At 40.4% G+C, this 12627-nt stretch overlaps 1 protein-coding gene across 4 annotated transcripts in view; it reads left to right on the top strand.

Annotated features, from left to right (window-relative positions):
• Window positions 1-12627, top strand: part of pcnt (pericentrin) — a 52767-nt gene that overhangs the window by 30023 nt on the left and 10117 nt on the right. For 2 of the 4 annotated variants that reach the window (XM_067459166.1, XM_067459168.1), the window contains 15 exons: window positions 150-269; window positions 669-689; window positions 2318-2554; window positions 3128-3295; window positions 3636-3788; window positions 3959-4120; window positions 4737-5732; window positions 6530-6700; window positions 7844-8344; window positions 9762-9864; window positions 9955-10127; window positions 10223-10417; window positions 11411-11581; window positions 11698-11893; window positions 11970-12192. In XM_067459166.1, coding sequence (XP_067315267.1) covers window positions 150-269; window positions 669-689; window positions 2318-2554; window positions 3128-3295; window positions 3636-3788; window positions 3959-4120; window positions 4737-5732; window positions 6530-6700; window positions 7844-8344; window positions 9762-9864; window positions 9955-10127; window positions 10223-10417; window positions 11411-11581; window positions 11698-11893; window positions 11970-12192 — 3590 coding nt within the window. The remainder of the gene's footprint in view (window positions 1-149; window positions 270-668; window positions 690-2317; window positions 2555-3127; window positions 3296-3635; window positions 3789-3958; window positions 4121-4736; window positions 5733-6529; window positions 6701-7843; window positions 8345-9761; window positions 9865-9954; window positions 10128-10222; window positions 10418-11410; window positions 11582-11697; window positions 11894-11969; window positions 12193-12627) is intronic. The other 2 variants (XM_067459169.1, XM_067459167.1) reach the window with 1 other exon arrangement.

Genomic DNA, 12627 nt, shown 5'->3' with positions numbered 1-12627 from the left:
GTTTGTTCTGTTATCTGAAGTTCTTAGCACCAAAACTATTCATAACATGTATGGTGCTGAGGGAAATTTGGTGAATATTTTACACGTTTCATTTCAGTCATGCCAGAATTGGCGTGAGCTTAGGCAAATAAATGACTATGCTTGTACAGGAACAAGCAGTGGAACGGGAGCATGAGAGGGATGAGTTTCAGCAGGAAATCAAGAATCTGGAAGCTCAGCTGAGACATCCATCTAAAGGACACACAGGAGGAGACGGCAAGGGTCAAAGGGTAAGGGTCAATGTCTAGAACTTTAGATGTCATTGTCTGAACAGTCTGACACCCATTTTTTTGAAATATTCAGGGTTTCTGCGCAGAAAAGTATAAAAAATTTACAGACTTCTGTGTGAGCATGACTAACAATTAAACTTGCATATAGCACAATATACACTGAGCCACCTATTGCTCAATCAGCCCATTTTGCTGTATGGATTCTTGATTGCCACAAAGTATGCGTTAAAGCAGACCTATGGCCTTGAAATGGGCTGTACTGCCCTAACAAAAACACATTTTATAGACCCTTGAACTTGGCAAAATCATGTGCAGCCATTCTGATACACTCAATGAACTTTGAATGATTTGAATGTTTTCAAATAGATGCTTTTTTTCCCCCTCCCTAACTGAATGTAGATTGAGGACTTGGTTCTTCAGGTATGTTATCCAGCTTTAGTCATTAATGTGCTGTCCCTTTAGCAGATATGCATGGCTTATGCAGCGTTTCAAGTAGTAGAGCATGCGATGGCTGTTGTGCGTTACATTGTCTTGCTTTTCAAACCTTTTTCCTGCAGAAATACAGTAGATCAGTTGCATCTGTAGCTTTTTTCACTTCCATCCACCCATTTAAACTCAATCACAGGTTTATCCTCTTTCCTCTGATATAGCTTTCCTTACTAATGTAGTAGCTGCTGAACAAGAATAGCTTTGCCTTAACCGCCATCTTGGCTCATCTGTATCCATTCCTTTTAGGATTGTCTCGTAGCCTCTTTAAAAGGTCTCCATCCTTGGCAAAACTTTTGTTTTATTTATGGTTAATTTGTGATGCTGTTTCACCTGTATTCCCACATGGTGTTCTGAATTTGCAGGGCTCCAGACGGCAACCTTTTTTTCCTTCCAGTGTGACCCAAGTTTTGTTAGAGGTTGCACTGGTGCCACCAACACATTGCCCAACTGATAAGAACTGCCATTTTGGTTGCATATGAGAAACGACAAACGTTATTTATTCATCCTTAAATGATTGTCCTGGTTTTTAAATCTAAACGTTTCAAAATGTAAAAAAGACTTTGGCAAACAACACTTTAAAAAAAAAAAAGATATCAAATTATTACTATAACCAGTTCATGGCTGCAGAAGAGAACTTGGCTGCTTATTAGGCATTTACATTGCCTAGTTTTGCTTTTGCTTTTTACCTTTAGACATTTATAAAATCACTATTATTAATAATCACATTCAGACAAATTTTGCAGGTTCTTTATGGCAAGCTTAATGTGTGCACTTGAGTGCGAAATAGGCTAATGGATTATGTAAACTATCATAATGGTTTAGAATTCTCTCTAGTATATCTCCAGTTTAAGTAAATAAATTAATATAAATGTTTGCTTTGTCAACTAATAGTTTTTAAACCAGCACGTCTCAAAGGGCATTCTGGGTTGAGTGAGCATCCTGGAGCAGAATGAGCGAGCAGAGCAGGATCTTCAGAAAGGTGCTCTACGCTCTGGGGGAAATATTAACGCCCTGTTCCTCTGACATGCTCTAGTACAGGTATGTCCAATCCTGCTCCTGGAGGGCCACTGTCCTGCAGAGTTTAGCTCAAACCCCAATTAAACACACCTGAACCAGCTAATCAAGGTCTTACTAGGCATACTAGAAACTTCCATGCAGGTGTGTTGAGACAATTTGGAGCCAAACTCTGCAGGACAGTGGCCCTCCAGGACCTACTTTGGACACCCCTGCTCTAGTATTAAGGCATCATAATAATTAATGTAACTCCAATGGTTTAACCTCCAATTTATAAAGCGTCACCTGATTTTCTGCAGATTAATATTTTGACAATTTTTATTTCATTAAAAACATCTTAATTTGTGCTCCAACGATGAATGAAAAAATGTATAGGTTAGGAACAAAAGGAGGGCGAGTAAAAAAATGTTTAAATTCCTCCTGATACCAAATCAGGTGCTGGTGCCACCATCTGCTCTCAAATGTTAGTCTGGAGCCCTGATTTGTATTCAAATATTCAGTCACACACACTGTTTTGGTCCATATTTTGTGTGTGATTTGTACAGGTGGAAAGCCTTCAGGCTCTGATCAAAGATAAGATGGAAGACTATAGTATACTGTTGTCAGCAAAAGAGCAGTGCCAGCATGATGTGGAAGAGCGTAATGAAGAGATTGAGAAATTGGCAACTCGCATCCGTGAGTTGGAGCAGGCGTTGCTAAGCTGTGCGGAGGCCAGCCGGACTGTCACACAGCTGGAGCAAGAACTTCAGAAAGCACAGAAGAACCTTCAGGAGCTCACACAGGTGCACAAAACTACATGTACAAGCTCAAACGTGTCTTGCATGTATTCTGATTTTATAAAACCTCTGCCACGCATTTAGGCCCAGAATTAGGTTGTCTAGTCACTGCTTCAATTAATTTAATTACTTTTCCATTTTCACCAGTATCTATATAGTTCTAACTAGTTTTAATTTCATTAAAGAAATTATGAAGACCCCCCCCCCCCCCCCCCCATGACTGAGATGAAGACAAGATGAGACAAACGTCCTTAAATAACTGACTATATCAACATGCAATATCATTGATGAAAGGGCGAGACTGATATGTAGTAAAACAAGACAAATAAAAAAAGCGTTCAAGTGTTCATGCTTGTGGTTGCCAGATTCAAATCATTTAAATCCAATAAACAATTAAACTGCATTTTAGCAATCTCCATTTGTGATTCTGTTAAAATTAAAGTGTCATTCAGTCGGCCTGTGTTCTGTCACAACTTATAAAAAATTCCTAGGACTAGGACTGACTAAATGGAAAAATAGCTGATGCAATTAACTCTATTAAGTTCTAACCCATTCTGATCCGTCTGCTCTTTATTTCAGGATAAAGAAGCTTTGCAGCAGCAGCAGTATGCTAATAAGCTCCAGATCTCGGCCCTGCAATCCAAACTCGATGAGACCAGACACCGCTTCCCTGATATGACCCCTGACCCCAACCTCCGGGAGCAGCTGGAAGCTACACAACAGGATCTGCAGACTAAAGAACAGCAGGTGTGTGTATATATATCAAGCACGGGATTAAGCAGAGTGATTGATAATTCAATCGTGACATTCCAAATATTTGAGTAACAGGATCGTAGTAACAAATTTTCATTTACCTTAAGTATTTCATTTTCAAGTTCGAAAAACCTTTTGTAGTGGTATACTGTTAGCAGATGTCAAGACACTGGCTCCCTCTGGCTTATGAGGCATTGTCAAAAATCAACTGTGAACTTTTGGTCACAGTTTCTAAGTCAACCTCAGATTTGTATGAGTAAGATATAATTGTTTGTTGTCTACTTCATGGTATTTCTTTGTTGCATTGAAATTAATTCAAGACTTTGTCTCATAGGTGGAGTTGCTGTCGGAGCGTCTAAGTGAACTTGAGAAGGAAGTAGTAGTGAGGGAGGAAGAGGTCGGACAGCTAACACTACAGCTGGAACTCAAAAACCGAGAAAGCAGAGCTACGGAAGAGCAGCTCCATGCTCACATCACACACCTGCAGGTAAGGCTCTGGCTCAGTATATTTGTGTAATGACTGTAGTCTGGCAGTCGCATTGTGGTGGCCAGTACGTTCACGACCTTAGATTGTATTTATAGCACAGAACCTTCATAGAATATGCCAGGAGATTTTATGAAGAATGTGAAAATGACCTCATTGTGTGTGTCCTTTAGGAGAATGTGGACACACTGACAAGGCGGCTTGAAGAGGGCAGCGATGAATCCATCCTTCAGCTACCTTCTGCCCTTCTGGAGGAAAAGAATCTGGAGATCGACCACTTAAATCAGCAGATCCTCCAGCTGCAGCAGGAGCTGGACACGACCGATGATAATAAGGTATGACAAGTGTCCTAATCCTAAACAAATGAGTTTTAGAAACTAGATCATTATAGTAAACCAAAAACACAAATCAGTCAGCTCTTACTCAATGAGTGTCACTCTGTTTTGTTTTGTTTTTGTTGGTTTTTATACAAAAGCCTCTGAGACAAATATGTTAATTTTGCGTCATTGGAGGCTTTTTTGGCCAAAGGCTGAATCGTGATAAATGAAATCTCATTCCTGCAGTGTTTGTGCTGCAACTCTCGTTCGGCTCGCTGTGTTGAGTAGACGCACGCGTTCAATTTTTAATTGTAGTGTCTCTTCTTTCTGAACTAAATTATTTTATTACTATAAAAATCTAAACGACAGTGGGGTGGTTTTGTGGTGGGCAAGAGATGTAACTGGTAGGCATGGCTTGGGCGGTGGCCTCATAGGGCGGTGATGCAAAAGCATTCTGGGAGTTGTTGTCCTTCATCCATATAAGCCAAAAATAAGTTGACCCAATTTAAATACAAATTCATCTTCCCAGCAGTAAAGTATCCCTTTAAGTTTAGCATCGTACAAAATAAATGACAGTCTTCAAAATGATTAAGTATGCTGCTGGTTGGTAACTGGTCCTCATTACCATTTTCAGACACTAGATGAAAAGCAAGCCGAGATAGAAGAGCTGCGCTCTCTGGTCGAACGTCTTCGTTGTGATCAGGAACGTTTACGGCAGGCAAAGGAAGAGGAGACCGAGCAGCTCCATGAGGTTATTAACAAGCTTCAGGAGGAGTTGAGCCAGCTTGACCCCAATCATCATGAGGTCAGTGATCCTAGCACTGACAGCCCAGAGTCATCGGATTTCCCCTGGTCCACTCATCCTCGCCAGCAGAGGGCGTCCGAGGAAAGCCTGTGCCAGGAGCTCAGCAGCCACACACTGCAGTCGTCTCGTGCTCGTTTGCAGGAATTAAAGATTGAGCTTGAACGTGCCGCTGGAGAAAAGGATTCTCTTCAGAGACTGTTGCTCTCCCAGGAGGAGCAGTATGGTAGTCAGGTGGAGGCGCTCAGCAGGAGTCTCGGAGAGGAAAAGGCTAGGGTGGTCCTGTTGGAACAGGAGGCAAATGAGCTGAAAGCACAGCTAGAGGAGAAACGGACAGAAGCTGAACGATTGGCAGCCCGTGTGGAAGAGTTGGAAGGCACAGAGCGAGCTCATCAGTCCAGCCTGAGAGACTCTGAGCTCCAGTTGAGAAGGGTGGAGGAGAGGAAAGATGAGGTCCAGCAGGAGCTTGACAGGCTGCAGGAGGAGGCGAAGAACCAGCGGGTTGAGAATGAGCTCCTGGAAAATCAGATCTCAGAGATGCAGCACAATGAGGAGCAGTATGAGAACGAGCTGGCCGCTTTACAATCCACACTCACAGAGCTCAAGGAGCATGTCCAAGAAGGCAGAGCCAACATCAGTGCCTTGGAGACCAGCAAAAGAGAACTGTACATGGAGAGAGAGGCTCTGAGAAAACGGGAGGGATGTCTTCAGGAGGAAATCGAGAGTTTGAAACAGGAAATTATGTCAAAGATGAACTACATAAAAGAGCTGCATGAGCAACAGGAGCAGACGGTGGCTAAACAAGGGGAAGCCCAAAAAGAAGTACTGGTGAGATTCTTGGATTTGTTTTTCTTTCTTTTTTCTTGCTTGCTCTTAAGTATTTGAATAGACGATGTATGCATGTATGTGTATTTCTCTTTGTGGTGAAATTGGAGCAACACAGCAATACGCACAAACTCTGTGTTTACGTCACAGGACAGAGAACGAGTAAAGTTCAGAGTTATTTGGGAAGTTGCCTTGTGGTTCTAATCTTTCCAGAGTCTGTAATTAGTTGCAGATCACCCATGTTGTTTGTGTGCAGTCTCTCTGGTGCCTAAAATTACAGCATGAAAAAAAGGGGAGGAATGAGAACAGACTTAGTCCAACCCTCTGGCACACAAGAGGAGAGCTCACACAGGAAGTAAATTTACGGAAAGAGGAAGTCTGTCTGAAGTCTTTTAAACAGTTTATTTTTAAGATTGTTCTAAATTTTGGATTGGTTAATCACAAGGTAAAGAGGAGAGCCACTCTGTTTATATAATCAGTAATGTTCAATGTTTATATTTTATCAAATAACTGTTTCTTGCTAGTGACAAGTGTACTTTTTGTTGTGAGTGAACAGGAGGCAGAACACTGGTTGCTTTAACTTGAAACAATCCAAATCGATAATGTCTAATTTTACATGTTTGCTAGCTGGGAATAATTTATATGTTTACAAAGATTTGCTCTGCATTTAAACCAGGGGTTGTTCTACTTATTTTTCATAGCATGGCTTCAGCAGTTTCAAAACTCACTCAATTGAGCTGTAATGCATTTTGAGCGAGGGCTGTTAAAGACTGTGACATTCAATTTTGTTTTGTTTGCAGACATGTGCTGAAGAGACCTTGGCTAAAGCCGAGACCGCTTTACGAGAGAGGGAACAGCAGCTGATCCACCTGAGGGCAGAGCATGATGCTTTAAGGGCGGAGCTAAAAGCAGTAAAGGAGGGTCTCAGTACCAGCACAGAGAGAGCAGAGAAGCTACAGGAAGAGGGACAGGTATGCCCATTAGTTTATTTCCTATATTGGTCCATGTATTATGTTATCTTTTGGTTCATCTGTTAAATATATTTAAAATGGCTGTAAATCACCAAGTTGAATCAGTCTTATTAGCCAAGTAAAGCATTATCAACCATGATTTGCAAAATAATTTGTTAAATGCATAACAAAGAAAGGGAAAAAATTGTCGCCTGGTCACACAAGAAACCCCATAGGATGATCACTGTCAGTGGCGGTTTAGTTTGCAATTTAATTGTTACAAAGCTACTCAGCAAAAAGTATTCATTCTAGTTCAAATTGTTTTATAACCCTGTCTGTATATTATCTCTTATGCTTGTGTAATTTTTTTTTACTTTTTGTTTGACCAATTTCACCAATCTTTTAACATTTAATTTGTCATATAAAGGGCATTGTGGTCATTTACTGTATGTATAAAACATGGATGAAATGGTAAAACATTAAATGTTTTAATAAATAATTCATAAATCATCACATAATAAGCCTGATAGGATGATCACTGTCAGGAGGTTTAGTTTGCAATTTAATTGTAACACAACTACTCTCCACCAACCAAAAAAAAGGGTTTGAAGTATTTTTTTTTTTTAATCTTATCTATATATTATCTTTTGTGCTTTGGCAAAAACAATTCCACATTAAACAATCAGCCTAGCAAAACGATACTGCAACAATATTCGTTTACTCAACTAAAGTAATAGTAGTAATTTACTCAAAGGTTTGAAACAACATAAGGGTGAGTAAGGACAATTAATTAAAGACTTTTATCCGTCTTTTTAATGAAACTCAAGAGATGGATTGCTCAAGGATTACTTTTACAATCTCTTCATGAAATTTTGAAGCACAATTTTTTTGGTGCTGTGGACTTTCAATAGAGGGACAGAAATCTCAAGTTTCATTAAAAATGTTAATTTAATAGAATTGAGTATTCCATGGAGCAGTGTAATTCCATTATGCTGCTTCTTTTAGAAATGTAACAGTTTTACTTAAATTGTGTTATAAATGACACCTTAGTAAGAAGTGTAGCATTGGCCTGGCACTGGCCTTCAGCACTCCAGCTCCATGACAGCAAATTTACACAGCACAACTTCAGGAAACGTAAAACCAAGTTTTTTTTTTCACCTTCAGACGAAAGATCGTGCGTTGGCTGATCTTGAGGTCCATAACCAGCATCTGAAGGCAGAGCTGCGGAATCTGCAGGATGACCTGGCTGTGCAGGAAGAAGAGTTGGCCTATCAGCAGAGGGAGCTAGAGCAGCTCCGACAGCGCTGCAACCTGCAGGACCACCGTCCTAAACAAGGCCACTGCTTCATTGAAGGCCTTTCCCGTGACCCGTCCCTCTCCGCCTCCCTATCTTCCCCAGAAGTTCTGCGGAGGTTGGACTGCAGCGAAGAGCGCCCCTCTCGTCTGCAGGTATCTCATCTCTCAGAGCTCAGCGCACTACACAACGCCAGCCTGGAGCTCCACAGCAAGCCTTCACCCATGGAGCGGGACGAAGAGAGAAGACGCGCCAGACAAATGTTTATCCCACCTTCAGAGGAACTACCAACCGTCACACACTCTGCATCCCCATGTTCGCTTACTATGTCTGAACACCTCTCTGTGCTCGACTCGCTGGATGCTGATAAGGTTAGTGTAAGTTTTCCTTTTCCAAAGAAATGTACCAGGGCTCAAATGTAGACCTGACTCTCTTTTTCTGGCCCCATCTCAAATTATACGGTTTATTTTAAACATCCATTTTTTTTTTTTTAAAGGTCCCATTCTTTGCGTGTTTTCGAAGCTTTGATTTATGTTTACAGTGTGCAATATAACATCAGTTCATGTTTCGCGTGTAAAAAAACACAGTATTTTTCTCACAATTTACTTATCTGTACACCGCTGTTTGCTCTGTCCTGAAAACGGCCTGACGATTTCCTTGTTCTATGAAGTCCCTCCTTCCGAAATTCGTAACGAGTTCTGATTGGGCCAGCGCTTCCCGTGTTGTGATTGGACAGCAGCTTAGAGCACTTTGCCCGGAAAGGTCCCGCCTCTTACCGGAACGGGGAGATGCAAGCGCTGAATCCGCGGTCTCCACGTGGGAGAGCAACAAGACCACGCCCCCTATTTTGCGTGTTCTTGTGGGCGGAGGGTTAGTCAACAAACGGTTCTAGTGACGTCATTACATCCCTGCACTTCCTGCCGTAGTCCAAACCGGCCGTTCGCTGTAGGATTTGAAAGGGAACTTCTGTTAAATAAAATATCTCGCTTGGCATTGAACTTTGAGCTTTATAATTTTACAGGTATTATTTATGCTCTAACAGCAACATTACACACTGACTAAAGTTTGAAAGATGCAATCGCGAAGAACGGGACCTTTAAATATGTATCCAAGAAGGCTGGTGATATTATTATTTATCTTTCAATATTGAATATCTATTTATCATGGTACTTATTTAATACTATAATGTAGATGGAAATTAATCGCATGTTTGTTAGACCTTAAAAATGAATGCAAACATTGCACAACAAAGAATAATGTACCTGTTTAATTTGGGACCCCATTAAATGTTTGTTCCATTTTATTTTTTTCTGTTTTGTCAAATTAATTTAATACATAAATCTTTATCAATTTCACCAATCTTTTCAAATGTAATCAAATAAAAATAATACATATAAAAATAAAAATAAATCCTCTTAATATTTCTATAATTTCACAAGTTTTATTGTAAAGTCCTATGAGCTTCTGTATCATAAACCTTTTTTTATTTTGTTTATATATATATTCTGCCGTAAGGGCTGGGCTATAAATCAATAATTTGACATTTAAATTAGACATGTTTTCTTGATAAGACAAAATACTTTTGAAACCAACCACTTTCCACTTTTGCTAATATAATTATGATCTGAAAATTCTCTATGGTTCCCTAAGATTTTTGTTGTATTAGTAGAAAGTGTTCTAGACAAATTTCAATAGTTGTAGTTGATGCTACAAATAATGTTAGTTCTCTTGGTTGACATCATGTTTGTCTAGCTGATGGTGTGATTGGTGTGGTAATGTGTTTTAAAGGTTCATGAATCTGACCATTCGGATGCAACGCCATGTCGGTCAACACTTGGCTCCACCTCTCCCGAGTCTGTGCCAGAGTGGGTCAGCGATGGATACGGCAGCAGTGAGTTTTATGATTTTATGTATGCTTCTGTGAAAGAGAGACTGCATGTTTAATGAAAATGAAAATAATTTTTCATGTTTGTGTGTGTAGATGTCAGCTCTGAAATAGAGGCCATGCTGAAGCTTGAGTTGGAGAATACAGAGCGTTTAGATGCTCATTTTGTGGAGTATCTGCGCTGCAGAGGAATGTCACCTACTCAAAACACAGATAGCGCTGCAGGCAGCATGCATGAGAGCCATGAGGCCCTCACACCTGAGTTACAGGTAAACGGTCCTCACAATGCTGCCCTCACTCATATCTAAAGAAATTATTTGATGAATTTATTTATTTATTATATATATTTTTGTGTATACCATAGGCAATGTTAAAACGTGTCTACCAGGAAAGCTGCAGAATTCTTTCTTTGTCCCATCGCCCTGCCCCATCTGGCCAGTCTCGCCCAGATTCTGAGCCTGCCCCGCCCCCCTCCTGGCAGAGGGAGAGACGGGCCTTACAGGAAACCATCCTATCGCTCAGAGAACTGCTCTGCAGGATGGCTGACAGGGAACCCAGGGTGAGGCTCATCTGTGCATTGCTTACCTGATAGATCCTTAGTCACAATGAAACGGTTGTGACAGTATTGTGACACGTCCAAGTGAACCAAGTGACTTTGAGCTAACCAACAACCAATAGATAGAACTGTTTCTCAACTTTTTTTCTTGCCACAGCGCATGTTTGATCAAAGTAAAAAAAAATCCCACGACCCCAATAAACACCAAAATAACTAAATTATACAAATATGCATTGCATCAAATGCCATGTTAAAACTGGATATAACATTAAAAGTAGTACTTGCATTTAAGGGGAAACTTGAGCTTAAGTCAGGTATTGCTGATATTTATGTAGCCTAAAATAAGATGGCATGTAAAAAAGTTAATCAATAAGATCTTTATAACAGTATTTCAGACTACGTGCATAAAATGCATCTCAACATTACACTATTTCTCCTAATAATTTGTCTTTGTTTTGCGCCCAACAATAAAAACTTAAGCTTTGATCATTCTTACAGAGTTATTGCATTGAGAGGTACACATGTTGCTCAAAAGCCTGATGTACAATATTTGATGCGCACATTTTAACATGATTCATGCATAGTTGCTTTTAGAAAAATCAAATACACCTAAGTTGCTTCAGTCTAGTAAGTGTTCATCTTGAAATATTACTATTGATATAAAATGGTTAATTTTTTAAAAATCTGTAAAGATTTCTCCGCATAAAAACGTGTATCCTGACCTGAAGGTGACTGGTTTTAGAATTATACTAAATGCCCTTTTACTTGCTAAAAAATATAAACCCAATCAGATGAGAAAATGATTGTGTACAACTGGTTGTTCAGTAGTTTTGAACATGTTGATTAGTCTTTGTAGGGGTAAAGATGTAACGTGAAAACACAAAAGCAGATCCAGTGTTAACAGCGTAGCCTAGAGTTATGGTATATATCAGCATGTGTGAAGTCCAACAGACCACTTGCCTTTACATTTTTGTGTTTGTTTGTACACTTATAAAGACTGACAGTGGAGATGTGGACTGGAGGCGCGAGCTGTTGCATGCAGTCCGCAGTGTGTTTGACAGTGAACGGGAGTGGCTTCACTCTCAGCTTCAGGCTTTCATGACATCCAGCACTAAGATGGACCTCACCCCTTTGCTGGACCAGCTGAAGAAACTGTTTCAGAAGCAGGTAATGAGCAGCCCAGCATGTGATGCCATTTCCACACCATTCATGTTCATATCTTGAATGACAAAATGATCTTGAAATACTAAGTGCATTCAAGTGCTTAACTTATTCTCTTTCAGGAGGAGCAGCAGTGGAGATCTTTAGAGCAGCTGTTCAACGCAGACCGTCACAGTCTATTGGCTGAGGTGCGCAGCCTGCATGAGCAGCTGCATTCAAACACAAAGCAGAGTCAGGAACAGCTGCGTCAACTGCAGGATTCACTGCACACCGCAAAAGAACAGGGCACAGAAACGCAACATCAGCTGCATAGAGATGGTAAATACTTCTGTTTCCTCTTTAGGTAATAAAATTAGTCACAAAGGCAGATTTTAACTTTTGTGCACTGTTTTAGTTCAAGAACTTGAGCTGCGACTGCAAAAGGAACAGACACTGTCAGATGATCTGCGCTCCGCTCTGGAGACTGAAAAGAGTAGAGGATTGGAGCTGCAGAAACGATTAGAGGCGGAGCTAAAGGCTGTGTCAGTGCTGAAGGCGGAGCTAGAGGAGACCAGTGTGCAGCTTCAGTCAGCATACAAAGTTGAAGAGGAGTTAAAGAGCCAAATTCACAAACTCAGGTACAGCAAAATTGTGCATGCACCCCTTTGAATATGAATTCTCACTTAAAGGAGTAGTTCACTTTATAATAAAAATTACCCCATGATTTACTCACCCTCAAGCCAAGTATGTGACTATCTTTCAGACAAACACAGTTATATTAATAAATCTTGGATGAGCCAGGATATATTATGGCAGTGATCTGGGCCCACGAGTTTGAACCGTCAGACCGCCTTCCGTATTCAACTTATGAAGAACGCAAACGCCCGTCGTGCCAGTTGAGCTTTTTATTGCAAGCTGAATACGGAAAGTGGTCTGACAGGAGCTAGATATTTTACTTTATTACGTTTTTTCTTACAAAAACCTATTATTTTGCTTCAGAAGGCCTTTATTAACTCCTTCAGAGCCGTGTGGAGTATGTTTATGATGGATGTATGCACTTTTTGAGCTTTAAA

This window comes from Pseudorasbora parva, chromosome 12, assembly GCF_024679245.1.
Source record: "Pseudorasbora parva isolate DD20220531a chromosome 12, ASM2467924v1, whole genome shotgun sequence".
In the NCBI taxonomy this organism is placed as follows: Eukaryota; Metazoa; Chordata; class Actinopteri; order Cypriniformes; family Gobionidae; genus Pseudorasbora; species Pseudorasbora parva.
This window is presented reverse-complemented; position numbering and strand designations above follow the sequence as displayed.